This window comes from Chamaea fasciata, unplaced genomic scaffold (assembly GCF_029207755.1).
Source record: "Chamaea fasciata isolate MVZ Bird 193981 ecotype frontalis unplaced genomic scaffold, bChaFas1.0.hap1 SCAF_28, whole genome shotgun sequence".
Lineage (NCBI taxonomy): Eukaryota > Metazoa > Chordata > Aves > Passeriformes > Sylviidae > Chamaea > Chamaea fasciata.
Genome location: NW_027094113.1, coordinates 1,867,406 through 1,895,011, shown reverse-complemented (window position 1 = coordinate 1,895,011; position 27,606 = coordinate 1,867,406). Strand labels below are relative to the sequence as shown.

At 48.6% G+C, this 27,606-nt stretch overlaps 1 protein-coding gene across 1 annotated transcript in view; it reads right to left on the bottom strand.

The window, feature by feature from the left end:
• The window catches only part of MUC16 (mucin 16, cell surface associated), a 94,996-nt gene extending 67,746 nt beyond the window's left edge, over window positions 1–27,250 (bottom strand). The window contains exons 1-2 of the mRNA XM_066205407.1: window positions 27,229–27,250; window positions 5,938–6,060 (exon numbers count right to left, since the gene is read on the bottom strand). Coding sequence (XP_066061504.1) covers window positions 5,938–6,060; window positions 27,229–27,250 — 145 coding nt within the window. The remainder of the gene's footprint in view (window positions 1–5,937; window positions 6,061–27,228) is intronic.
• Between the last annotated feature and the right edge of the window lie 356 nt (window positions 27,251–27,606).

Genomic DNA, 27,606 nt, shown 5'->3' with positions numbered 1-27,606 from the left:
ATATATATATATATATATATATGTATTTATTTGAAAAAGGATACAAATCTCTGTAAATGTCAGTAATAAGCAGGGTTTTTCCTGAAATGTGTAATACTGGAATCCCTGTACCTTGGTGCATTTATATTTTTATATATTATTTTCTAGATTAACATACACATTATTTGCTGTACGAACATCTAGAGAATGGCTAAATTCCTCCTTTTTTTTCTGTACTACCTGGAGGTTTTCAGCCATTCCTGGCCATGCCTGATAGACTTGTTATGAGGGATTTTTCAGAATACTAAAAGAGGGGACCAAAGACTCCCCTGGCAGAGGGATCTGGTGATGCACAGAGCTAAATTCTTCATATCCCACCTCTCTGTATCCCAAAGTCCTCTGGGAAGCCACCTGGAATGACACATTTCTAACACTAATTGGCTATATTCATATTTAAGCAGTAATTTTGCAGACATTAAAATATTCAGACTGAATTGCAAACTCCAGAATTCCTTGTGACCCTTGTCCTTCTAAAGGGTCAATTGGTAAATGCACCGAGAATTCACCAAAATATCAAAGTTCCCTCACTGCAATCCCGCAGCAGGGATTTCCTGATCCCAGTCAGAAATTCCTAACAGGAGTTTCCATGCTCTACATCAAAGCTGGATTGCTTTTCAGTGCAGTGGGGAAAGTGGAATATTTTCACCTCCACCTGCACTTAAAATCTGGCTCTGGGCAGGAATCCTCGTGCAGATCTCTGTTCACCAGCTCAGACAGAACCAGCCTAAATCTTACCAAGACATGGCAAATTATTTGAAATAAATATAATTTTATTAATATTAAAAACTCCAAGTGTTTTTGAGCCCACATACTTTAAAGCAATAAAGTTAGGTTCCAGTGTTTACCCTCTGATTCAGAATTAAAACAGCCTTAATTGCCTTTGATTTAAAACTAATTTCAATTATGCTGCTGGTTGTGTGAAAAAAGGCATTTTATATGTTGGCACCAATGCACTTAAAATGTCTCTAGTAATTTGAATTAATCAATTAATTAATTAATTAATTTACTCTGGGAGAGTTCTGTAAGTCACTTGGACTTCAACTCCTAAGTGTCCTATTTATTCCATAAAAGGAAATTTATAAACCTTTGAGTAACCACTACCACAAAACTGCTTTTCCATTTGGAAATCGAGTAATTCCAGCTTGATTAAAAAGAAAAAAAAGTTAATTTTAGATGAAAAAATGCCTTCTAGATTTTAAATTCAGAGATATTTCCAAAGCTAATTTTTATGTTATAAGAAATATAATTTCAGAGACTGGAGCACTCCAGACCCTCTGTCATTTCATTGCCATTAAAAATGTTATTTTTACCCACTTCTTCAAAAAATACACAACTGGAAAATATTGTAAAATTCTCAAAATACTTTTAGCTTGATTATTTTCTATTAACAATTATGATTTGAATTCCCCGCCCCCCCCCTTTTAATGATTTCAAAACTCAGCTGAGGAATGTAGATGAGCTGTTCATAAAGTAAATATTAACGTCTCATTCATCTCTTTGCAGAAAACAAAATTAACTTTGTGTGCTAAAATAAATGTGGCAATTTATACTTTGGCTTTTGCGACATGAAATTATATCAGCTCAGCTTCGGCAATTCCTCTGTATTTATATTCAATAAATCTGAAAAATAAATGTTGTCGTCTCTCTTATTTTCTTCTTTTAACTGATATGTAGAAGTGCTAAAAGTTGGCAAGACCATGAGCATGATCAGCCCATTACTCCAAAGTAATTTGGACTTTTTCAGTTGTATCACAAATTCTGGGTAGATTTGATCATCAGTGTTGTTTGATTAGATGGGAATAAAACGTGCTTTGTTTTTAGTTTTAGTGGTCATCATTTAATTTACAAAACCTGTTAAACTGTACAAAAACATACTGACAGTTTTCCTAACAAAAAAGTAAATTAGATTTATTTTTTCAATTAAGTAATTAAGTATCTAATAAATTAAATAATTAAAAACATTTTACTTACCAATGGAGCAGCACAATACAATGACAACACACAAAACCTTCATCTTAGATCGGGATAAATTTATCGTCCAATCCATCCTTTTTTCTTACACAATTAGAAATTTCTGACAAGATTAAAAGTTCTCCCAAACTCCCTTTGTGATCTGCAGCTCTGGGCAGCACGGGAGTGACCCTCACACAGGAGAGGACGAGATGAGTGTGATGGTCAAGGGGGAAATGCTCTTAAACTCCAGCCCCTTGCATAACGCCAGCCCTTGGTGGAGGCTTGGGCCACACCTGTACCTGACAACCTGAGGATTTTCAAATTAGAACCTGGTACTTTCCCTCTAGGGAAGGTAAATAAGAAACTCTCTGCTTGAAAAGGTCAGCGGGAGTGAATCTGAGCATGAAATGAGCAGGAATGGGGACAGGTCTACACCCTTGAAGGCCACAATCACACATTCATCTCGCAGATATTTAAGTTGAGGGTGGACACGGAGACAGGAGTTTGGCTGGGCTTTGAGTTTACATTTCAGTGGCACAGCTCTGCTCTGAACAACGAGCAAACATTTCCTGATGCTCTCTGTGGGTCGCTCTGAGCACCAGGAGCCCGGGGTGATCGACAAGAAAACCCCACTGGGCTCATCCTTCCTTCCCAGCACTAATTCCTTGAGACCAACCTGCCAAAACTGCAAACTGACAGCTTGGCACGGTCTCGGTCCATCCCCTGGGATTTCTCCCCTGGAGGATGGACAAGGGGATGCAGGAGAACTTCTCTGAGGGAATGCCCAGGGGTAAACCCACAGGTAAAATGGCAAAAACCAGCAAATCCGCACGTTGTTCTTGCAAGTCCATGGGGCAGTGGATAAAGTTTAAGGAGGAACTGCCACACCTCTGAATCCAGATGAGAATTAAAAAGGTTTCCAATTATTTTGAGCCATCACCAATAAATGAGTTTGATGCTTTATCCTTTAAATTCTTGATCAGGATTGATCTACAGGTGAACAGACTCTCTTTGGGTTTCGGTTCCTTCATCCCTCAAGCGTTGTCCATGTTCTCCTTCCAGAATCCTGCTCCTCTTTCCTCTCACATCTCTTCCAAACCCAACATTTCTTGTTCAAGATGAACCCAGGGAAAAGAAATTCTCATTTGCATTTTCCATCACTTTTTATTTAATTCTCACTAAGCCCTGCACTCAGGAAAGACCCCAAACCTTTTTTATCCCTGATGGAGAGGCTTCATCACCAGCTCAGTTCTAGGGTTAGAGTTTTTATGAGTTACTGATTAAATGTTTCGTTTGATTGGATTGAGAAGTTATTTTATGCTTGTGCAACTTGTAGGGGACAGTTCTGCTTTGAATATCCAAGGGGGTTTTGTGTAAACGCTGGAGATAATTTATATTAAAAGTACCTTTTTCACAGGCAAAGAACCAGTAAACACTGGCATATACATTAACAGCAAAATTAATGTAAATTTAGTTTTTCTAACTGAGGAACTAAATAGGTGTTAGAAGCCTGGATTCATTCACATAAATGTTATTTCTCTGTCAAATTTCTGTGATACAAAGACCCTCTTCACTGCTTGGATAACACAGAAAGATTCAAAGTTCCTCCCAGGGCTGCTGAAATTACCTCAAGCACACCTGTCACGATGTGAGGGACTGACGTGCGCCCATTCCCGCCTGGTTGTGCAAGAACTGGGTAAATTGAACATCCTTGACCTTTCCTCAAGTGTTACTAAGGGAGAAAAAATTTGTGATTCACGACTCATTTCTGCCTGGGTCGCCTCTTTGACGTGATCTGTCTTTGGCTTCATCTTCCTGCATAAAAAAAGGTTGATAAATTGGAGGGGAGGGGGAAGATCATCCCAGCTTTGGAGAGGAATCATCCCAGCTTTGGAGGTAAATAAACCTCCAACGTAAATAAAATAATAACATTGAAACAAAGGAGCTTTGAGGATGATTCTGGGGGTCTCCACGGTTAAGCAAAAAGGCACAACCCCCCTGTTTCCACTTGGAATTTTAAGTACAAACAGCCCAGTGGACTCTGCTTGTTTTGAGTCTCAAAATCCTGGATGGAAGAGCTCTGCACACACCTGCACCAAGAAGGAGGCCTGACACTGTTAAAAATTAAGACTTCAATTAATTTTTGCTGGCAAAACCTCCTCGTGGCAATAGGTTCTATCTCCCAAACACCTTTGTGATATAAAGGTGATGACTGCCACAGGGGATGACATGAGAGCCCTTGAAACAAAAGCTGTTCTTCCATGATGTCTCTGCAGTCACGTTTACATAATCCAGCATCGTTTCCTTTTATCAGAACCGGGTGTTTGCACCTCCCTGGCAGGGACACCTGGCTGCACACCCTCCTAATTCCACCCAGTGAATGAAAGTGAAGGGAAAGGCCTGACTGGTTGGGGAGGGATGCAGCACCTTAAGAAAAACTGTGGGTTCTTTTACAATTTCCTTTTTAAACCTGCCATTTGAACCAGGAATTAACTTCCTTAAGAGAACTTCGGCTCTGAAACAAGGATAATTCCTGTGCTTGTGCTTCTGGGGCAAAGGAAAGCTCAGTGGGAATGAAGTAGCTCGAGAAGGAATTAATAACAACTTCCATTCTTTGCCTGTCTCCTGTCAATGAACACTCACTAAACTCTGATTGATTTATCAGGTTTTACCAGTTGGTTTTGTAACCAAATACTTCCTTCTGCTGGCATTAACCGAGAACTGCATTTGAAATCCAAAACATTCCAGGGCTGTGGAAGGAAGTGGTTCCCCCTAATTTATTCTCATTTACGTCTGGATTAGGGCACCCTCTCAGTTTATTGCTGCTGCCTGAACAGAAATCCTCTCAGCAGCTCCTCTGCCAGGTGCACCCCACACCCAAACCCACCTGTGACGCAGGTGACTCCCTAAAATTAGAACATGATGCAATGTTGCCAGCTAAAAGGAGAATCTGGACAATGTTTCCTGTGAGTGGGTGCTCAAACAAAAACCTTTGGCTGCTGAGTGACCCCAACATCCCCTGGTCATCATGGGGGGAATCCAGAACCTGCAATGGAGAACTGAAACAATTCCACAGCCCGGGAAGAGTTCCTGAGGGAGTAACCAGACACAGACAATGCACCAGAGAGGAAAAGTTTCCAGAAAATCATGCGAAATCTCCCTGATTTAAGGGGAATGGACACATTTCAGATGACACTGGAAGAGGAGAGGAAACACTTCTAAAAGGAAGACACAGTTCACAGGATCCCAGAATGGGTCAGGTTGAAAGAAACCTTAAAGAACATCTTATTCCTCAGCCTGCCATGGGCAGGGACACCTTTGGCTAGGAGGATGACGATCTGCCCCCAGATAAACTGTGCCAAAACACTAAATAAATTAAAAGAATCAGCAGGTCACTCTCAATAAATCCATAAAAGCCCTCACCTGCTGTGATGCTGTGCTGCCACGGCAGGACGTCCATCCCAGAGGGGTCGCTGGAGTTCAGTGGCCTCTTGCACTCAGTCCTCGTGTCCCAAGTGGGTCTGGGCAGCCCCCCGAGGCTGAGGAACAAGGAGCTCCCTCCAGGATCCCCAGTGTCCCCAGTGTCCGGTGCCACCAGGCCTGTCAGTGCCCAAAGGGCTGCTGCAGAAGGGTCCCAAGTTCTGCTCCTCCTGCGCTGCAGACCCCGGGCTCTGGCACCGACGGAGATGTGCAGGGCTGGAAGGGGAGAAGATCCTTCAGCACCAGGGGCTGCAGCAGGGGGAGGCTGGCGAGGGTCCCCACTGTCACCCTGGTGGTGGGGGGACAACGATGTGTGTGCCCTTTGTGCCATGGGGAGCTTTGGGCCGTGCCTCGAGGGCTCTGAAGGCACCAGCGAGGGCTTGAGGGGCCGTGGGGCCACCTCATCCACGGTGCTTTGCCCAAGGAGAAGGGCCCAGGGCAGGGAGCTGTCACCCAGGGCTGTACCTGTGCCTGTCCCAGAGCCGCAGTTCCCCTCTGACGCTGTCACAAATCCCAGAGAGGGGGGTTTGACCTCTGGCAGCTTCACCCCAATCTCTGCCTTCACGCCAGGCACCAACCTGCTGAGACCTGCAGGGAAACGGAGATGGCTCAGGAGCCAGTGGAAATTATGGGATTAGGGACATGAGGAGAAGACTTTGTAATTTTCTTTTTTTTTTCCTTTTTTTCAGTTAATTGATTGATTGATTGATTGATTTAGTTAATCAATGCTGGGGCACTGCCCAGGCTCCCCAGGGAATGGTCCCAGCCCCGAGGCTGCCAGAGCTCCAGGAGCGTTTGGACAACGCTCTCAGGGATGCCCAGGGTGGGATTGTTGGGGGGTCTGTGCAGGGCCAGGGGCTGCACTGATGATCCCTGTGGGTCCCTTCTAGCTCAGGATATGCTGGGATTCTGTGAGATTTTGGAGGTTTTGGGGAGACTTGAGCTGGCTGCTTTTCTTTTGGGATCCTTTATCCTGAGCCATATGCTCCAAACACAGCCACTGGATGTAGAAGAGCCAAGACCCTTCTAGCCAGGGACTGGAATCCCTCTTGCCCAAGGAATCCTCCAGTATCAGGAGTGGGAGGCACATTGGAGGGAGCAGCTCCTCCTCAGCCCCTCAGGAGGCAGAGGCTTCTCTGCAATAATTTATATATTTATGGAATCATACAATTGAATTGGAAGGGACCACAGAGCTCATCCAGTCCCACACCCTGCCATGGCCAAAGACACCTTCCACTACCCCTGGTTGTTCCAAGCCTCATCCAACCTGTCTGGATTGAAACTTTTTTGGTTTGTTTTGTAACCTCATGTAAAGAGTTTCTCTTTCTGTTTTGCTTTTTTCTTTCTATTCTGAATTTCCACCTCATGGCTGTTGCTTTAGTCACCTAATTCTAGCATTTTAAAATGTCTGATATTGGTAGAACCTTTATGTGAGAGAAATTTGGGGGAGTTAGGGCTTTAAAAATGCAATGAAACCTTTTTTCTAGGAGTTATTTCTTACACCACAATAATTTTTATATTCTTGTATTCCTAGACTTGACCGCATTTTTACCCCTGAGTGCTGAAGCATCAAGACAGGTTTATGTAGGAAGAAATTTCAGGCACATTTTCTTCCTTGTGCTCAACTCCCAGATATCAGATATTTGCAGTCAGGGGTAAAGAAATCACGGCAGATAATTGGGGTTTGTGCTTATCCAAATAATGGAATTTGGGCACAATCCCAGCGCGTGTTAAAATGTCTCTCTCTGAATTCTTCCTAGAAGAAATTTGGGCCTCACTGCTGCCTGATCCAGGTACGTTCATGGAATCATAGAATGGTTTGGGTGGGAAGGGACCTCAAAGCCCATCCCATTCCACCCCCTGCCATGGGCAGGGACACCTCCCACTGTCCCAGGCTGCTCCAAGCCCCGTCCAGCCTGGCCTTGGACACTGCCAGGGATCCAGGGACAGCCACAGCTGCTCTGGGCACCCTGTGCCAGAGCCTCCCCACCCTCCCAGCCAACAATTCCGGCCCAATATCTCACCTAAATTTCCCTTTTTTTCAGTCTGAAAGAGATTTGAAAGAGTCAGGTCTCCTTCCTTTGGGTACCCAGAGGGAAAATACCAAGGACAACTTCCAGTTCCAAAGGATTCAGTGCATGTGTGACTGTGTCAGTCCACACCCTTGTCCCCTTTTACAGCTTTGAGAATACACAGCAAACCTCCCCTCCCACCACGGGGAACATGCTCAAGCCTTAACTATTTGTAGTTTTTTTCTCTCTTTTTCATCCCCAAAACCATCCACAATGATTAGAAAGTGTTTCATTAACTTTTGCCTTGAGTTCCTGCCTCTGCACTGCGTGCACGTGCAGGTACAGATATTTTTCAGGAATTTTTGAATGCACTCTGCTAGTATCAATCCCAACTTAAAAATACTTAGACACAGATTTGACATATAAATGCACATTCATAACTCCCTTTAAAAAAAAAATAATAAATAAATTTTAAAAAAAAAAAACCCAACACTTCACCCCTCCACCTCAATTAAAATTTCAGTTTCCCTGGAGAATTCCATGAAAAAATTCCCACAAGGTCCATCCTACCTGTTGCTGTGCAGGTGCTGAAATAAAATGCCAGGGCTATGAATATACTTTGTGGCAGATACTGCCCAGAGCAACGTTTCCAGGTCATGTCGTTGCCTTGAGGCTCCTTGTCCAAGTGAGAGGCTGTTCCGGACTCCTCACAACTCTGCTCCCTCTGCAAGCAAATTCCAAATGTTATGGAAGTCACTCAGGTAATGCAGGCTGAGGTGGGTTGGCTGAGCAGCTGACACACCTTAAACCTTCCTTGGTTTAGGAAGTTGTTGTTATCTGGGCAGAACTGGGGGCCCAGTGGGCTGGACTACAGGTACAGAAATGCACTTTGGGTTGGGAATCCATTCCACGGCCTCAGGAGCGCCCACATCGCCTGGAGAAGGCTTCGTCTGGGGAAATTCCGGGTGTAAAAATGGGGTTGTGGCAACATTAATGGAAAAACATTTGGACTTTAAATCAGTAAATAAATAATGGGGTTAATGGGCCGAATTTTGGGCAACAGGTTGATCTCCAACAGCAGCATTACCTTTACTGACCATGAGGAGATGTGCTGGGTGACACAAAATGACTGTGAGAGAAGAGGCAGGGGGTCACTCAGGTCACCCAAAAAACCTCTCCCAGAGCACGTGGAGATGATTTGGCTTTGCAGGAGCAGTCCCCCTCACCACTTTTTCCTCAAATAAAGGAAATTGCTAGTGAAAAACATATTCCTGTGTGATTTTGTGATTAAAATCCAACTCAAACAGACTTGGGACAGAAATGTGCTGAGCCAGAGACTCTGGAGGAGATTGGGATGCTCATCACCTCCTCTCCTGCTGCATTCTGACCACAGAGGGATGAACTGGGATGAGTTCCACAACAGGAGCCGCTTTTCCTCCTGATTTCCAGCTTCGCAATGAACCCACTGGGCTGTGACTCCCTCTGGCCCTGCTCCAGGGGATGTTCAGGTACCTGAATGTCCCAGCAGTGCCTGGAGATGTTCAAATGTGTCCTTTGGGGACCACAGTGAGCTCACTGATCTCATTTCATCCCCAAGTGACGCCGTTAAACACAAACCTTAAACCTGATCACGTCCCTGCTGCCCTAATTGGGCAGAGATTCTGCAAAGGCAGCTTTTCCAGACTGGAGAAATTAAATTACAGCTGGGAAACGCTCAGTGTTTGTTTGCAGAGAGATAAATGCATCTCGTAGGTTATCCCCAATGGTTTGGGTTGGAAGGGACATTAAAGTCACCCGGTGCCACCCCTGCCATGGGCAGGGACACCTTCCACCATCCCAGGCTGCTCCAAGCCCTGTCCAGCCTGGCCTTGGACACTGCCAGGGATCCAGGGGCAGCCACAGCTGCTCTGTGCCACTCCTGCAGCACCTCGCAGCCAACAATTCCTTCCCCATATCCCAATTAAATCTCCCCGTCCTCACCTTAAATCCATTCCCCTTTTCCTATCGAGCTGGTCTAATGTTTCACATTTCACAAGGGGAGGATTTGCTGTCTGGAGCTCGTTCAGTGCCAGCCTGGGCTGCTCTCTGGGCACAGCCTGGCTTTGTCCCCGTGTCCCTGCTCTGTGCCTGCTCTGCTCAGCCAAACCAAACGGGGTCTCACCTTGCACATCCTGTGGGCCACTAGAGGCCATCCTAAACCTCAGGAAACAAAGCAGTAAAAAACGTGTGCAAATAAAAGACAACATCAATCATAAAACATTAATTAAAGCTCAGGCATTTTTAAAGCTGGGCCGGCAGTTTATTTCAGGATTAGTTGTCCTGTACTTGCACCCTCATGAGTTTGGTGTGGATTTTCCTGCTGGAATTGCTGCTGATGGAGCAGCTCTGCTGTAAGGAAAGGCTGAGGGCGTTGGGATTGTTCAGCCTGGAGAAGAGAAACTCATTGTGGCCTTCCAGGACCTGAAGGGAGCCTGCAAGAAAGATTGAAAGAGGGAGAGACTGGAGGGGCCTGGAGTGCCAGGACACAAAGAATGGCTTCCACTGCCAGAGGACAGGGATGGATGGGAGATTGGGAAGGGATTGGATGGGATATTGGGAGCTACAAGAAACATGGAGAGAGACAATTTCCAAGGGCCTGGAGTGACAGGACACACGAAATGGCTTCAAACTGAGAGAGAGTAGGGATAGATTGGATATTAGGAAAAAATCCTTGGCTGTGAGGGTGGGAGGCCCTGGCACAGGGTGCCCAGAGTGGCTGTGGCTGCCCCTGGATCCCTGGCAGTGCCCAAGGCCAGGTTGGACAGGGCTTGGAGCAGCCTGGGATGGTGGAAGGTGTCCCTGCCCTGCAGTGCCCCAACCTGGGCTCCCTTTAGTGGGAGAATTCAACAGCACCTCGGGTATTGTTGTAGTTTCACAGCACAGCATTGAAAACTTTTCCCTCTGCCCATTCCCTTCTGTCGTGTTGTTTAACTACAGATTAAATTCTGTACAGGAATCCATTCCTTCTCGTGGAGGCTGCCAAGGGGCAGAGACTGAAGTCACACAGAGCACTTTGGGGCGTGAGGGAGGAGAAGGGAAAGCCAACAAGGTACAGAGCTCCCGGCTCTTCCCTCCTTAGCAACGTGGAAACACAAAAGCCTTTGTGGGAGGAGTGCAGGGAGAGGTCGGCCCTTGTCACCACACAGCAGGAAAACACAAAGTGTTTGGGGCTTTGTTGGAGCAATTCAGAATGAAAGGGGCAAACATTTACCAGAAGGAAAAAGGAACAGAAGCTTAATCAGCTGTGCTGGGCTTTATAATGAGATCTTCTGGTATATTTTACATCCAGTTTTTACAGATTTAACTAAAAATTGTCACCACAAGATCAGAAGGATCCAAAGCTGTTGGAGAGTGTCCAAAGGAGGGACACGGAGCTGGGGAAGGGTCTGAGGAGAACCTGAGGGCACATGGCTGGTTCAGCTGGAGCAGAGGAGACTGAGGGGAGGCTCCTCGGGGTCTGCAGCTCCTCCCGAGGGGAGGCAGAGGGGCAGGGGCTGAGCTCTGCTCTGGGACAGGGACAGGAGCCCAGGAAGGGCTGGAGCTGTGTCAGGCCTTGGGATGGAGCTCAGGGAAAGGTTCTTCCCCCCGAGGCTGCTGGGGCACCGCCCAGGCTCCCCAGGGAATGGTCCCAGCCCCGAGGCTGCCAGAGCTCCAGGAGCGTTTGGACAACGCTCTCAGGGATGCTCAGGGTGGGATTGTTGGGGTGTCTGTGCAGGGACAGGGGCTGGATTGATGGTCCCTGTGGGATCCAGCTCAGGACATTCCATGGTTCTATGATTCAATTTCAAAAATTCAAGGGACCTGGCAAACCTCGTGTTTAGCGTGGGAAACCAGAGCTTGGTTCTTGTTCTCCCGAAATCCCAGCTGGTGCAGTGGCAGATCCAGGTCAGCTGGGGTCAAGGCAAAGCACGGCCCTGGTGACCATCCCTGGGCCAAAGCCCAGCCTTGACCATGTCAATATTTTAATTCAGTGAGGCTTCAATCCCTCTTTAATTAAACATCTAAACATCCTCCAATGGCTCTACTAAAGCCATATGTTTAAAATTAGGATCCTAGTGGTGATTTTACAATTAATTACGACCCTATGATCATAGAATGGCCTGGGCTGGGAGGGACCTCAGAGCCCATCCAGTGCCATCCCTGCCACGTGCAGGGACACCTCCCACTGTCCCAGGCTGCTCCAAGCCCTGTCCAGCCTGGCCTGGGACACTGCCAGGGATCCAGGGGCAGCCACAGCTGCTCTGGGCACCCTGTGCCAGGGCTCCCCACCCTCACAGCCAAGGATTTTTTCCTAATATCCAATCTATCCCTACTCTCTCTCAGTTTGAAGCCATTTCCTGTGTCCTGTCACTCCAGGCCCTTGGAAATTGTCTCTCTCCATGTTTCTTGTAGCTGCCTTCAGGCCCTGCAAGGCCACAACGAGGTCACTCCAGAGCTTCTCCTCTCCAGGCTGAACATTCCCATTTCTCCCATCCTTTCCTCACCGCAGAGCTGCTCCATCCCTCTGAACATCCTGGTGGCCTCCCCTGGATTTGCTCCAATTAAGCAGAAGTGAGAAACTCAGAGAGCAGCGACAATTCCCACAGTGGGGGAGTTCCCCTTGGTGTATCCAGCCCAGTGATTCCTTCACTCATGGAAAACAGACAGTCAGATTTGATCGGAAAAAACCCTTCATTCCGCTCAGCTCCTGTAGTAAGGAGATTGTGGGATGAATTAGAGTTTTAAATACCACCCTGAGCCTGGCTGTGCACAGCCCCTGCAGGCACAGAGCCAAGGGACAGATTGGGTGACACACGCTGCCGTTGAACAGGCTGATTTTCACACCACCCCCTGCAACCAGCTCCATGTTTGAAGGGTTTGGGGTTTTTTTCCAGCATTTTGTGGAATAAATAAAGGTCTGAGTGAATTTGTTTGGAGAAATATATAATGGGGAGAGCAAAGGTTTGTTTACTTGAAGAACTTCAGTGGAAAATACAGCATTTGTGGGGGAGGTTGGGTTATTGTGCCATCTTAAAATCTTAAATCTTTAATTCTTTTTATTAATTTCACATCAAAACATCTCTCATATGGAGGCTTCTCCCTGCCAGCAGTTTTGCTTCTGATTGAATCATTAACCTTGACATCTTTTGTGTAGAACATTAAATTAATCTTTTTGCCATCATCTGGAATAATTAAAGTAAGGACACTTTGTCTAATGAGTTATAACAGCACAGTTCAAAGGGAGCCTTTGTTTTGTGGCATCATTGAATTAGCTGGATCCTTCCAGTCTGTTCCAATGAAATACAAAATGCCAGCCTGTAGGAGCTGGTAGATCCCAGGATTATTCCATACCTGACACAGACACTGTGGAAAATTCAGTTCTGCTCTGCAGTTTAAAAGAAGGCCAGGATCCCTCAGCTGACGGGGCCAGTTTTGGGAGGTTCAACAAGGCCATGGGCCAGGTCCTGGCCTTGGGTCACACCAGCCCCCTGCAGCTCCAGGCTGGGGGAAGAGGGGCTGGAAGGCTGCAAAAGGTCCTGGGAGAGGTGGTGACAATGAACTTGTGCCAGAGGGTCAGGAAGGCCAATGGCACCTGGCTTGTCCCAGCCATGGTGTGGCCACAGCCCCAGAGCAGGGAGTGACCCCAGTGCTGACCCTGCTGAGGGACCTCTTCAGTCCTGGGGTCAGAGCTGGGGCTCTCACAGGAAAGACCTGGAGCGGCTGGAGCGTGTCCAGGGAAGGAAATGGAGCTGGGAAGGGTCTGGAGCCCCAGGAGGGGCTGAGGGAGCTGGGAAAGGGGCTGAGCCTGGAGAAAAGGAGGCTCAGGGGGGACCTTGGGGCTCTGCACAATTCCCTGACAGGAGGGGACAGCCGGGGGGGTTGGGCTCTGCTCCCAGGGAACAGGGACAGGAGGAGAGGGAACGGCCTCAGGCTGGGCCAGGGCAGGTTCAAGTTGGATATTGGGAAAATTTCTTCCCTGAGAGGATTGTCCAGCCCTGGCACAGCTGCCCAGGGCAGTGGTGCAGTCACCAGCCCTGGAAGGATTTAAAAGCTTTGTGGATGTGGCGCCTGGGGACATGGTTTGCCGTGGGCTTGGCCATGCTGGGTGAGCAGTTGGACCTGATGGTCTGAGAGACCTTTTCCACCCTCAGTGGTTCTTGCAGCCCTCCTGAGTTGTCTCTCCCACGTTCCAAAGGTGTTCAACTTGTTTTCCCCCAAGTCCCAGCCAGGCTGATCCTCTTCCCCTCATGCCTGAATATTTGATACCATTTCTTAGCTGAGTTTGCTCTTCCTTTCTCACCCTGACAGCACTTGTTGAGATATTCATGTCCTTTCCATGATCTAATTCCTTGCTTTCCTGGGTTTGTGACACTTGACATCTTTAATGTGCCCAAGACAAGCCTTAGCACGAGCATAGAGACAAACACAGAGGAGATCCATGGAATCACAGAATCCTTAGGATTGGAGAAGACTTTTATTTGCAGACCCAAAAAAACACCGTTTCTTGGAGAATCTTGAAACTGGCATCATTTTAGACAGCAGATATTCTCCCCTAAGGCTGCTTGGGAACTTATCCTATTATTTTAGGATAAGTAAAATAATAAGGTAAGTTCCCAACCAGTTTCCTCTTTCCTTACCTTTCATCTGAAGAAAAAAGGGGGAGATTTATTTTTTTTTTTTTTTTTACTCTGAATGTTTCTAGTCTTGCAAATGATTTGAAGTTCCCAGAAACCTTGTCTTGACTCTTTGGAGGAGCCATAATTCCAACACCAGCCCATTTTTGGTGGTGCCCCATGCCAGAGAGCGCTGTGGCACCGCTGTGCCCAAGGCAGGGACAGACACCTCATGTCTTGCTTTGGCTTCCCTTCCTCAGCCCTTCCCAGCTCCTCAGCCTGTTTTTCACCCCCAGCTAAAACTGGAATCCCTTCATGGCTGTTCCAAGGTCTGGCTCAGCTCGAGGTGGGTCTGAAAGTGTTGGGCTGGAGGGAGGGGCGGGTGGGGGTTTCAGCCCTGCCACCAGCATCAGTCATCTGGGACAAAGACCCACCCAGGGGGGAGCAAAGCTTGGACTTGATCTTCTCCAGCCATAATGATTCTGCTCCCAGGCTGTGATGTCACAAAGACATTTGGGGAATTGGAGTGAAAATCGTGAACAATGAAAAGAACAAAACCTGGTGGTGCAGACACCCCCCCGATCCACGTGTCCTTGCGTAGATCCAATTCCTGGATTTGTGACAGGTTCTTGTACTTCTGCTTGCTGTTCATCTCATGGAAATCTGAGAATTATGGAATCCCAGATTAGTTTGGGTTGGGAGACACCTCAAAGCCCATCCAGTGCCATCCCTGCCATGGCAGGGACACCTGCCACTGTCCCAGGCTGCTCCAAACCCTGTCCAGCCTGGCCTTGGACACTGCCAGGGATCCAGGGGCAGCCACAGCTGCTCTGGGCACCCTGTGCCAGGGCCTGCCCACCCTCACAGCCAACAATTCCTTCCCAATCTCCCATCCAGCCCTGCCCTCTGGCAGTGGGAAGCCATTCCCTGTGTCCTGGCACTCCAGACCTTTGAAAATAGTTTCTTTCCGTCTTTCCTGCTGGTTCCTTCAGGCACTGGGTGGTTTCAAGCTGTACCAGGGCAGGTTCAGATATTGGATATTAGGATGCATTTTTTCATGGTTCAAAGCACTGACAAGGCTTCCCAGGGTAGTGGTGCAGTCACTTTCCTGGAATTGCCCAAAAAAAGATGTGGATGTGGCACTTGGGGACGTGGTTTAGTGGTGGCCTTGGCAGTGCTGGGTTAGTGGTTGGACTGGATGATCTTAAGGGTCTTTTCCAGCCTTAATTCTGTGATTTTGTCACCCTGTTTTACGTTGGTCTCTTAGCTCCTGCTCAGGTTCTCCTTGGCCACATGTCGTCCCTACAGACTCGTTCCAACTGGGAATAAATAAATATGGAAAGCAAAGAATTCTCCAAAAGCAAGAGTTCAGATAGTTTTACACAAAACTCACTAAGCCTTTCATGAAATTAACATATGGACCTACATTTCTTGCCTCTTGCAGTTCTGACAACAACAATCTGGGAATAACAGGCATTAAAGATATGAGAAGAACAATCTGTCCATATTCTGCTTATCCTGTTTCACCTCCCCTTTTACATTTTCAAACTGGAAGGATTTTTCTGAACCCCACTAAATGAAATATAAATTGAGTTCAAAGGAGCAGTGTCCCTAATGTGGGAATGATCCAAGAAAGAAGCAGGAAATGTCTTAAAGGACTCTGCAGTTTCTTAGCGTTATTTACTCAGGGGATAAAAGCACCATCAAAGGATGTTTGTTCCTCTCTGGTTGAACATCAATCTGCCTTATATCACATTACTCTGAGATTTTGTTCATACAAACAGGAATTAGTCCAAGCAAATCTCTGCCCCAAGAGTTGCCAACTGCATTTCTTCTGTTTCAGACAGCAGAGACTGAGGAAAAATTGGAGATAAACCCTCCAGTTTCTCTATTACCCTTAAGTTTGGCTTCTTACATGTACTTAATTTGAAATTAGTCATGATGAGGCCAGAACACAACACTGGGTGTTTGTCCTGCTGACTGAAAAAGTAGGAATGCAAAACCTGCAAGGAAGGCAATTCTCCTTCAACTTAAATCCACTTTTAATATCTAGTAAGTTGTGTGTAGTTTTTTTATGTCGGGAATCAAAGGACAGGATTTACTGATTTTTTTTTTTCTTAGTTTTAAGGAAATCTGTGGATTGCACAGCTCTTAATCTCACTGCCATCTGAAACAATTGGTCAGTTCTGCAAACAAAACTAAATATTTCTACACGGAAAAGTTTGTGTTGGCCTCTTGTGGCCCTTCAGGGATAGAAAAGACCCATCAGGAAACAGTGACGTTCTAAACTCAAATATTTGTCTTGCTTTAATCCTCCAGTGAATCTTGTCGTGACATCTTTGTCTTGGCTGAGATTTTGGGATGGGGAGGCCTCGGGAAAGGAGCTGCTCCTGCAGATTTTAAAATAAATGAGAAGGAATCCAACTCCACACTGCTGATAATCAATTATCTGAGGCTTTTCTTGCCTCAGCCAAGGGCCAGCTCAGCAGAGACCGCCTCAGCTGTCCTGGGAAATGCAGGTGGACAGAAGAAATCCACGGCCCTTTCCAACCAATTAAATCCCTGAGGTCAGCAGGGAAAGAATCCAAAATGATGAGTTGTGTTGATGTCACCAGCTCAGCAATGCAGATAAATGATGATATTTTACCCAAGCACGTTTAGAGCCAGTAAGGACCAATTTAGCTGGAGGCAAAGACTGTTCCTGGAACTCCTGCGGGCCATGGCTGTGCACACATGGATGTGCTTCCCAGGGCCTGTGCCTCTGACTGTGCTCATTCCTTTCCTTTCCCAGTACATTCCGTGCTGGGATCAGCTCTGCAGTGAGGAGAAGTATTTAAAACCTCCCTGCAGTGTGAAATTCCTACACAAATATAGAATTATTGCACAGGGAGCGAACGTGAATAATTGTGGCAGTGATGCAGATACAAGGAATGCACCTGCTGCCCTTCTCTCCTGGGAGAAGATCCAAGTTTTCCTGTGGAGTTTGGGATATTTCAGAGAGGAACAAAACTGCTTTGATTCTGTCCCTCTGCTCCACTCTGGTGAATCCCCACTTGGAGCATCAGTGCCAGCTCCGTGTCCCCCAACAGAGCAGGGACAGAGACTTGCTGGAGAGAGTCCAGAGGAGGCCGTGGAGAGGATTGGAGTCATGGAGAACCTAGCGACAGGGAAATGCCAAGGGAATTTGGATTGTCCAGCCTGGAGAAGAAAAGGCTCTAGGGAGTCCTTAGAGCCCCTGCCAGGGCCTCAAGGGGCTCCAGGAGAGCTGGAGAGGGACTGGGGACAAGGGATGGAGGGACAGGACACAGGGAATGGCTTCCCACTGCCAGAGGGCAGGGCTGGATGGGAGATTGGGCAGGAATTGTTGGCTGTGAGGGTGGGGAGGCCTTGGCACAGGGTGCCCAGAGCAGCTGTGGCTGCCCCTGGATCCCTGGCAGCGTCCAAGGCCAGGCTGGACAAGGCTTGGAGCAGCCTGGGACAGTGGAAGGTGTCCCTGCCATGGCAGAGGTGGGACTGGATGGGCTTTAAGTTCCTTTCCAACCCAAACCATCCTGGGATTCTCTTCAAACAAGTGGATGAGCCCACATGGCTCAGTGTTGGGGTAAATGAGCACTGGGCTGTCTGTGAAGGGGAGGGGAATACATGCAGCAGAGAAGAGATTGTCCATGGAACAGGCTGGGGTGGGGCCCATGGAACAGGCTGGGATGGTGCCCATGGAACAGGCTGGGATGGTGCCCATGGAACAGGCTGGGATGGTGCCCATGGAACAGGCTGGGGTGGTGCCCATGGAACAGGCTGGGATGGTGCCCATGGAACAGGCTGGGGTGGTGCCCATGGAACAGGCTGGGGTGGGGCCCATGGAACAGGGTGGGATATCCATGGAACAGGCTGGGATGGTGCCCATGGAACAGGGTGGGATATCCATGGAACAGGCTGGATGGTGCCCATGGAACAGGCTGGGATGGTGCCCATGGAACAGGCTGGGGTGGTGCCCATGGAACAGGCTGGGATGGTGCCCATGGAACAGGCTGGGGTGGTGCCCATGGAACAGGCTGGGGTGGTGCCCATGGAACAGGCTGGGGTGGTGCCCATGGAACAGGCTGGGGTGGTGCCCATGGAACAGGCTGGGGTGGTGCCCATGGAACAGGCTGGGGTGGTGCCCATGGAACAGGCTGGGATGGTGCCCACGGAACAGGCTGGATGGTGCCCATGGAACAGGCTGGGATGGTGCCCATGGAACAGGCTGGGATGGTGCCCATGGAACAGGCTGGGGTGGTGCCCATGGAACAGGCTGGGGTGGTGCCCATGGAACAGGCTGGGACGGTGCCCATGGAACAGGCTGGGGTGGTGCCCATGGAACAGGCTGGGATGGTGCCCATGGAACAGGCTGGGATGGTGCCCATGGAACAGGCTGGGATGGTGCCCATGGAACAGGCTGGGATGGGGCCCATGGAACAGGGTGGGATATCCATGGAACAGGCTGGGATGGTGCCCATGGAACAGGGTGGGATATCCATGGAACAGGCTGGATGGTGCCCATGGAACAGGCTGGGATGGTGCCCATGGAACAGGCTGGGGTGGTGCCCATGGAACAGGCTGGGATGGTGCCCATGGAACAGGCTGGGGTGGGGCCCATGGAACAGGCTGGATGGTGCCCATGGAACAGGCTGGGATATCCATGGAACAGGCTGGGATGGTGCCCATGGAACAGGCTGGGATGGTGCCCATGGAACAGGCTGGGATGGTGCCCATGGAACAGGCTGGATGGTGCCCATGGAACAGGCTGGAATGGTGCCCATGGAACAGGCTGGGATATCCATGGAACAGGCTGGGGTGGTGCCCATGGAACAGGCTGGGGTGGTGCCCATGGAACAGGCTGGGACGGTGCCCATGGAACAGGCTGGGGTGGTGCCCATGGAACAGGCTGGGATGGTGCCCATGGAACAGGCTGGGATGGTGCCCATGGAACAGGCTGGGATGGTGCCCATGGAACAGGCTGGGGTGGTGCCCATGGAACAGGCTGGGATGGGGCCCATGGAACAGGGTGGGATATCCATGGAACAGGCTGGGATGGTGCCCATGGAACAGGGTGGGATATCCATGGAACAGGCTGGATGGTGCCCATGGAACAGGCTGGGATGGTGCCCATGGAACAGGCTGGGGTGGTGCCCATGGAACAGGCTGGGATGGTGCCCATGGAACAGGCTGGGGTGGTGCCCATGGAACAGGCTGGGATGGTGCCCATGGAACAGGCTGGGATGGTGCCCATGGAACAGGCTGGGATGGTGCCCATGGAACAGGCTGGGGTGGGGCCCATGGAACAGGCTGGATGGTGCCCATGGAACAGGCTGGGATATCCATGGAACAGGCTGGGATGGTGCCCATGGAACAGGCTGGGATGGTGCCCATGGAACAGGCTGGGATGGTGCCCATGGAACAGGCTGGATGGTGCCCATGGAACAGGCTGGAATGGTGCCCATGGAACAGGCTGGGATATCCATGGAACAGGCTGGGGTGGTGCCCATGGAACAGGCTGGGGTGGTGCCCATGGAACAGGCTGGGGTGGTGCCCATGGAACAGGCTGCATTCCAGGATCTGAACCCTGTGCAGATGCAGCCCCCAGAGGCTGCGCTGGGGCTGCAGCAGCAGCGGTGGCAGCGCAGCCCAGGAGAGGGACTGGCTTTGCCTCTCTCAGCAGAGGAGGATTTGGCACAGCCCCAAAACTGAGGAATTTTCTTCCTTAATGCTCCACTGACCATCCCGAGGTCAGGGCAGTTACGTGGCCCATTCACAGGAAATTATGAAGAGATTTAACGACAAAGGAGCCTCCTGAAGGATTAGGAATCTTTTGTTACCTGGCTTCTCACTGAGCTCTGGTTCTGGGCTCAGGTGAACTCATTCCAGGTAGAAAAGCTCCGGGAAAAGCAAGCCAGAGGTCAGGAGCTTGGGCTGAGTGGGAATTGTCCTCTCCCTTTGCCAGTGGATCCCTCCCTTTGCTTGGAGGGATAAATTAATCCTAAAAAGAACTTCAGCATCCCTTTGGTTTCATTTCTCACCTAAAATCTCCAGCTGGAACACCCTGGTTTCCCCAGCATCCCTGGGGAGGAAATGCCCCAAATTCCCATTTATGATCCCCCTGGGCACTGTGGCAGCAAAACTGCACAAATCCATTGGGACTGACCCCCAGAAAACATTCCTGCAGCGTGAGGGGGAGGATGTGTCTGAGAGAATTTCTTGGAAATGCCACTGAAGGCAATGGACCTTCACGGCTCCTCCAGTTCAAGGATTCCCAGCATGGATCCAGGGAGCTCTCTGGATCCACATCCAGCCTGTTCCTCTGGGATTTGGGGAAAAGCCCTTCCAGTGAAGTATCTCAGACCTGTGGGCTGAGGGCCTCTGGTTTCCACATTATTTGACCAGAAAATTATTATATTCAGAGTTGTTTCAGTGCCAGAGGGTCACTTTGACATAGAGAATAATGAAATAAATCCCTTATTGAGATTCTCATCTCTCCCAAACATCCCCGAAAATTATCCTAAAGCCTCCCAAAAGCACCTTTCCATGTCTTTAGAGGATGCAGAGGATGGGCTGAAGTTTCAGGCCTGAAGTTTGAAGGTTTTAGGCAGAAAGTGCATTAATTTTCTCTTTGAGAAGCTTCTTTTTACAGATCCAAAACAGTAAAACAGAGAGACAATGCTCTTCCAGAAGAAAGGGAGTGGTGATGTCAAGTGTTGATGCATTATGATTCATCATTTAAACACATAAATATATTTTCCCTAAGAGTCTTTACAGCCTTTATTTCACACTAATTACAACAATAAGGATTTTAATAACCTGCTACTCTGATAGCAACCTTGAAATTGCCATTTACAACACTGACTTCAGACAGCGATTGGAAAAAAGCTGCTCCCTGATATCTCCGTGCAACTTTTTAGCAAAAATATCTGACCAAAATATTTCTTTACCCTCCCCTCTCAGGATCTCTGCAAACATGACAATTATTACCAAGCCTTCACAAGTTTACTACTAAATACTTAAAAGGAATTACAGGTGGGAATATTGCTCAAGGCTGAAAGGTTTTAGAGGTAAATTGTTCCTTGATTAAAACCTTGAAGTGCTCCTTATTTTTTGGGGAGTATTTATTCACACATGGATCAGCCCACTATAACACCCTGAAGCTCTTCCCACATCTTTATATGTAAATTATTATTTTCTGGCCACTTACTGACAGTAGGATTTTGAGGATTAATTGTTCCTATGCTAATTTTAGAATTATTTTAAGCTCCTCTATCCGAAAAGCAGCTACAGTGAAACTGTGCAGAGTTGCCTTCAGTAGGGATTATTTGCAGGTAACAAATATCTAGAAAATAGCCTCTTGATTTATTGGAGTTTTTGTTTGGTTTGTTTTTTTTTTTTTTTTTAATGCACGTGGACAAAAACCTGGAGAAATTATTATACAGAAAGGTTTTGTGAGAAGAAAGACAATTTGATTATATAATATTGGAAAATACTTGATTTCCAGCCTGACTAATAAAAGAATTAATGAAAATTATTGAGATAAATCCATTTTTTACCTGCTGTGTGAACCTTGATTGGAAGTAGAAGCACCGACAGCCAGAAACGGCTCCTGAGATCCTCCTGTGTTTTCCCTGGGCCATTCCAGGGGCAGGAATGTTGTTGGTGCTGGAGGTGGGAGAAGACAAAAGTCTCAGGTCTCTGGTCTAGCAGCACCTGCCCCAGAACACAAAAGGATCTCGGATTTGCATTTCTAAAGCAAAAATAATCCCAGGAGTTCCCGAACTGCAGATTGGAAGGGGGAGGCTGGGGTGGGATTGGCCTAGAAGCAGAAAATAGGAGAGAATCACAGAATTCCAGAATCATTTAGGTTGGAAGATCGCTCCAAGGTCATCGAGTCCATCTTGTGCCCCATCCCCACCTTGTCCCCAGCCCAGAGCAACTGAGTGCCACATCCTGGTTGTCCTTGGACACCTCCAGGGATGGGGACTCCAAACCTCCCTGGGCAGTTCCAAGGCCTGACTACCCTTTCCGTGGAGAAATTCCTCCTGATGTCCAACGTGAGCCTCCCCTGGGCCGTTCCCTCTCCTCCTGTCCCTGTTCCCTGGAGCAGAGCCCGACCCCCCGGCTGTCCCCTCCTGTCAGGGAGTTGTGCAGAGCCACAAGGTCCCTCCTGAGCCTCCTTTTCTCCAGGCTGAGCCCCTTTCCCAGCTCCCTCAGCTGCCACTCACATCCCACGGTTCCTCAAGACATTCAGTGAACTGGGGCCCTGGATATTTAGGGTGCAGAGTCGATGTTTAAGTCTCCACTGGTCTCTGAAAAAAAAAACCCGCAGCGCTGCACCGTGTCTCCACAGACTCTTCACTGGGAAAAACAAAACACCCCCATGGAAAACCCCTCCATGGAAAACACAGCGGGGGGAGTCAGAGCACGCAGGTGATGCTCCCAGACACAGCTCCAGCTCTTCCCACTGCAGTGATTTCTTGGAAAAGTCACTTGATTTGAAGGCGAGGAGCCAGGATGTGTTGCCATCCCCTGTGGGCACTTTCCCCTCACGAGAAATGAGGTGTAAACTTTGCAGTAGCCCAAAGAACCTTACCCTGATGGTTTTGACCTGCTCTCCAAGCGCTGGCTCTCCAAGCCAGGAATTTTGGGAGGGCAGAGCCGTGCCTGGGCAGTTCCCAGCCCAGCTGGGTCAGTGTGAGCAGGGGCTCTGCATTGTCTCACCCAGGACCTCCTGGGTGGGGCCTTTCCCTCCATTCAGCCTGGAAATAATACAGCTAAATCCTAGACCTGATCACGAGCCCAAAGGGCTTTTCTGAAAGAAAATGGCACAAATGCCTGGAGTTCATTTTAAACCTCCTTGCAGTGTGAAATTCCTACGCAAATACAGAATTATTGCACAGGGAGCAAACATGAATAATGGCGGCATTAAGATTTTAAGATTTTTTCAGAAATTAAGATTTTTCCAGGTGCTTTTCCAACCCTCTTTGTAGAAAGGCTCAGCCTCGCCCCAGGCAATGGACTTGGATGTGGATGTGTGAGCACTGCGTTGTCCTGGAGATCTTGAGCCCAAACCCTGACCTAAAACATGAGTTCCACTGAAATCTGTGACTCATAAGCGCAGCTCAGCCTCTTGGTTTTCCAAGTGTCACCTCTCTCCCTGCTGCATTGCACTGGGAAAGGGCCCAAGCTGTACCAGGGGGGGTTCAGGTTGGATATCAGGAAAAATGTCTTCAGTGAAAGAGTGCTCAGGCATTGGAATAGACTGTCCAGGGAAGTGGTGGAGCCACCATCCCTGGAAGAGCTCACAAAACAAGCAGATGTGGCACTTGGGGATGTGGTTTAGAGGGAATAGGGGGATTTGGTCAAAGGTTGGATTGGATGATCTTGGAGGTCTTTTCCAACCTCAATAATCCTGTGAAACCCAGCCCAAGACCCCTCCGTATTTAACAAATATTGAAATCCAAGGTCTGCTCTGCCAGTGGTGATCTCCACTGCTCAGCAATCAAAGGTTAAGAGGTGTAATAAGTGATCAGCCAATTTTATCAATAAAGAGATTTATTGATGAATGGTGATATAAAAGTCCGAGAAAGCCACAAGCAAAATGCAGAGTCGATCCCGGGATTGGCATTGGGTGAACCTCAGATTCGGCCTCTATCGCACCGAATCCCCCTCCATTCACAAATCTGGTCTTCCCAGGGTCTGCTTTTATACAGTTTTTCACCTGGACAGTGGGTTGCCTCATTCTTTTTGTCCCTCTTGTTCTCCTTGCGTATTCATGTAGCCTCTTTTCCTCGCGATGAACAGTTTTCCGGTGAAGGGATGGACACTTGATCACATTTACGGGAACCAGGTATTGGGATGCACGCCCTTGCCGATGTAGGTAAGCTGCATGTCGGGTGTTGATCATTGGGTTGTTGGCAGACCCATCTTCGGAGGAGACCCATCTCCTCCCGGTGCCACCCTTCTTTCTGTTGCAAATGGATCGCTTCCCCTGTTCCCGTCAAGGGCGGCAAAATTCCCAGACACCTTTTATTTCTCAAGCATGAACGACTTTATACCGTGTATCACAATAAAACACGAATTAATTCCATAACAGATATCACAAGAGGGGAATAACGAAGGGAAAGTTTGGGGAGACAAATGGCAAGAGAGGGAAAGAGCAGACAGGGAGATGTCGCAGCTCAGAGCGCAGAGGGAAGACCGAGCCCTGAGGCATGAAGTTCTACTGGAAGCTCCTGCCTTGGGGCGTGGTGAGAAGTGCAGAGTGAAGGTCAAGCCTTCGGGGATGTGTGTGCGTCCTGCACACCCGCATTTCTGGCATTGCATTCCTCACAAAGGCTTTCCTCTCGGGGTAATTAACGCCTCCTGATCGGGGCTTTGCTCTGGAAGGCTGCAGGGCGTTTTCTTCTGAGGGATTCCCTTGGTGGGAGCTCCTTTAAGGAACTCCAGGGATCGATTAGCACATAGTTATCTAAATTGCGAGTGTGTTATCAGGCCCAGGCGGAGGATATAACACTTGAGGAAGGCGCTGCCTCAGCTTAAATTCAAGGTAAAGCAGATTCCCCTTCCTGCACCCAGCTCTCACCTGCCCCTGCAGGAAGAGGGAAATCTGTCTTCCTTTTTCTTCTCCATCAGCAGGAGCAGCTGCAGATTTCACGGAGGGGCTCTGAGCAGGGGAGGGAACAGAATTGTGTCGGTGTCATTGCCCCCAGGGTTCATGGGCTGGTTTTTAGACTCCTGCATCTTCTTGCAGACATCCCTGAGCAGTCTGACCCCCGCAGCCCATTTGTCTCTCTCCAGCCCAGAAATTCTTGCTGAAATGATGCTGCAGGTGATGTAATGTTAATATAAATTATCTTCAACCCAAATTCCTTCCTTGGCTGAGCACAGAAGAGCACAAACTGCAGAATTTTGGCCTCTGTGTGACACAAACCTGTTCTGAGCTGTTTGAGAAAGGACAAACTCAGTGATCCCAGCACAGCAATGAGCCCCTGCCCACGCCACATCATTCTTGGTGTGAGAAGAGTCAGAGGCCAACCTTGTAAGGAATGAGAGGGAACAGCAAAAATCCTTGGAGAAGGAGCAACGCCAGGGTTCGTGAGGCTGTGAGTCATGGGAGACTCTGTGTGTGTCTGCCAGGGGGCTGTGGGGAACCAGAGCATTATTAATGACCCAAAGTTTCGTAACAGTCATTCTTTCTAAAATCTCTTTCGCCACCTTCAAGGGATTAATCACGATGAAGGCCTGGGGAAGTTAAATTCATGTTTTTCCAGGAATAGAGAGGAATAGAGAAAGGATGTCCTGTCCCTGGAAGTGTCCAAGGCCAGGTTGGACAGGGCTTGGAGCAACCTGGTCCTGGGGAAGGTGTCCCTGCCCATGGAGGGGGTGGAATGGGATGATCCTCAAGGTCTCTTCCAATCCAAACAGTTCTGTGACTTTATAAAGGGAAAAAGATCCTTTTTACAGGTTGGGCCTGGCAGGAGGGCTCTGAGGGTAGGAATGCCCTGTGGAGCTTTGGCACCCCCAGCCTCACAGCTGCTTCTTCCCTGACTGAGGAGATCTCAGGTGAGTTGGTGACCTTCCTCTTCACCTGGGCCATGCCTTTCTCAGCATCCCAGAATATCCTGAGCGGGAAGGGACCCACAGGAATCATCAGTCCTGCCCCTGTCCCTGCACAGACACCCCAACAATCCCACCCTGGGCATCCCTGAGAGCGTTGTCCAAACGCTCCTGGAGCTCTGGCAGCCTCGGGGCTGGGACCATTCCCTGGGGAGCCTGGGCAGTGCCCCAGCAGCCTCAGGGGGAAGAACCTTTCCCTGAGCTCCATCCCAAGGCCTGACACAGCTCCAGCCCTTCCTGGGCTCCTGTCCCTGTTTTCCAGAGAGTTCTTCCCTGTGCAGCTCTCTTCCCTGCTGGGAGCTGCCCCTGAAAAGCCGTGATCCTGCTGATGGATCCCTCCGTGCTGGGAAACCTCACCTGGAGAGGACTGGAGTCCTTCCCCTCTCCAGGACTCTGCTCCTTCAGCAGCAGCCAGGGAATTCCTCTGGGGGTTCCTGCTGGCAGATATTTATGGGCATTAAGTTCTCCCAAGGATTTAACACCCTGCGGCCACTTTAGAGCCGGGAAGCTCCAGACACCTTGTTTAGACAGGAATAAGCTGTGAGGTTTTGTCCCTGTGCTGCAAAACAGGTGAGTTCAACCAGCACAGAGCAGGGAGGCTGTAATGGACAAAAATGAGAGCATTTAATGAACTGAAGTGAGATGAAAATGTCACTGATCCCAAGGATTTCTTGGTATGCACCTCTGTTTTCCACCTGTTTAATTAGGGCAGCACGGGCTGGTGCCCTTCAAAAGAGAGCGGTGACTACAAGAACCAGCTCTGTCACACCCCAGTTCTCAATGACACAGAAAGGGGTGGTAGTGGAAATATTTAATATTAAAGTGGACCTTTTTTTAGGTTTTTTCCAACAAGCCAGGCCTGATGTGAGCAGGTTGGAATCCTCCACCCCCTCCCCAGGGTATCTTGAACTAGTCAAGGGGAAGAGATTTTCATTCCCAGCTATTGCCAGGTCCAGCCAGCCCAGAGCTTCTCCCATCTGGTCAAATCTTCTTTGGGGGTTACTGAATATATGGAATGTTTGAGGTAAACTGTTGGAACTCTGGAGGCTGAAAATTTCAGGCTTTCTGTTCCAAAGGGCACTGACCCTCAGGCAGGCACTGCATGGGATCTGAGGCCGTGGAACAGCGTTCTGAAATTGAGTGACGGCACTGGGGTTGTGGGGGTGTGATTTGAATGGTATTGTGTGATCTCACTGGGTGGAAAACTCAGATCTAAGATTTTAGTATATAGAAATGTATATGGGGCAAGATGGAGGATTTTGGGCGTTGTCTGAGTCCTTCTTCTTTATCTTATTCTTCCTTCTCCTCCATGGGTTCGGGTGGTTTTCTGTAATTGGTTGATAGAGTCGGCACTGGAGACTTCAAGTAGTTAGTTATTGGGTTTAAAGTAAAAATAATCGAGGGGGTATTTCGTAATTGGATGGATTGTCCTTCAAAAGACCTTGTAGAGATAGAGAGGTGCTCCATTTTACCTTCGCTTTCTACCTTGCTCATGGTTCGTGAGGCTGTAAATAGATAAGAGTTAATAAACGCCGAGTCCGAACACAAAACCGTGACTCTCGTGTGTTAATCCCGACCTTGGCACAAAAAGAAGCCAGAACCATCACAGAGCACATCTCCCACCTGGCCCCAAGGAGTGTTTGTACCTTCACTGAGAGCAAAGCCAAGGCAAAGGATTTGGGAATTGCCAAATGGGATCAGCCAGGAACGACTCAATCCGGAGCCCTTGTGCAGCTGATCCGGATTTTCTACATTTTCCTCTTCAAAAAACAAAATGCTGCTTTACTGAAATCCAAGCTTTCGGCATGACTGTGTTGGGTTCTGCCCTTTATATTCTGAATGCAAAGTCA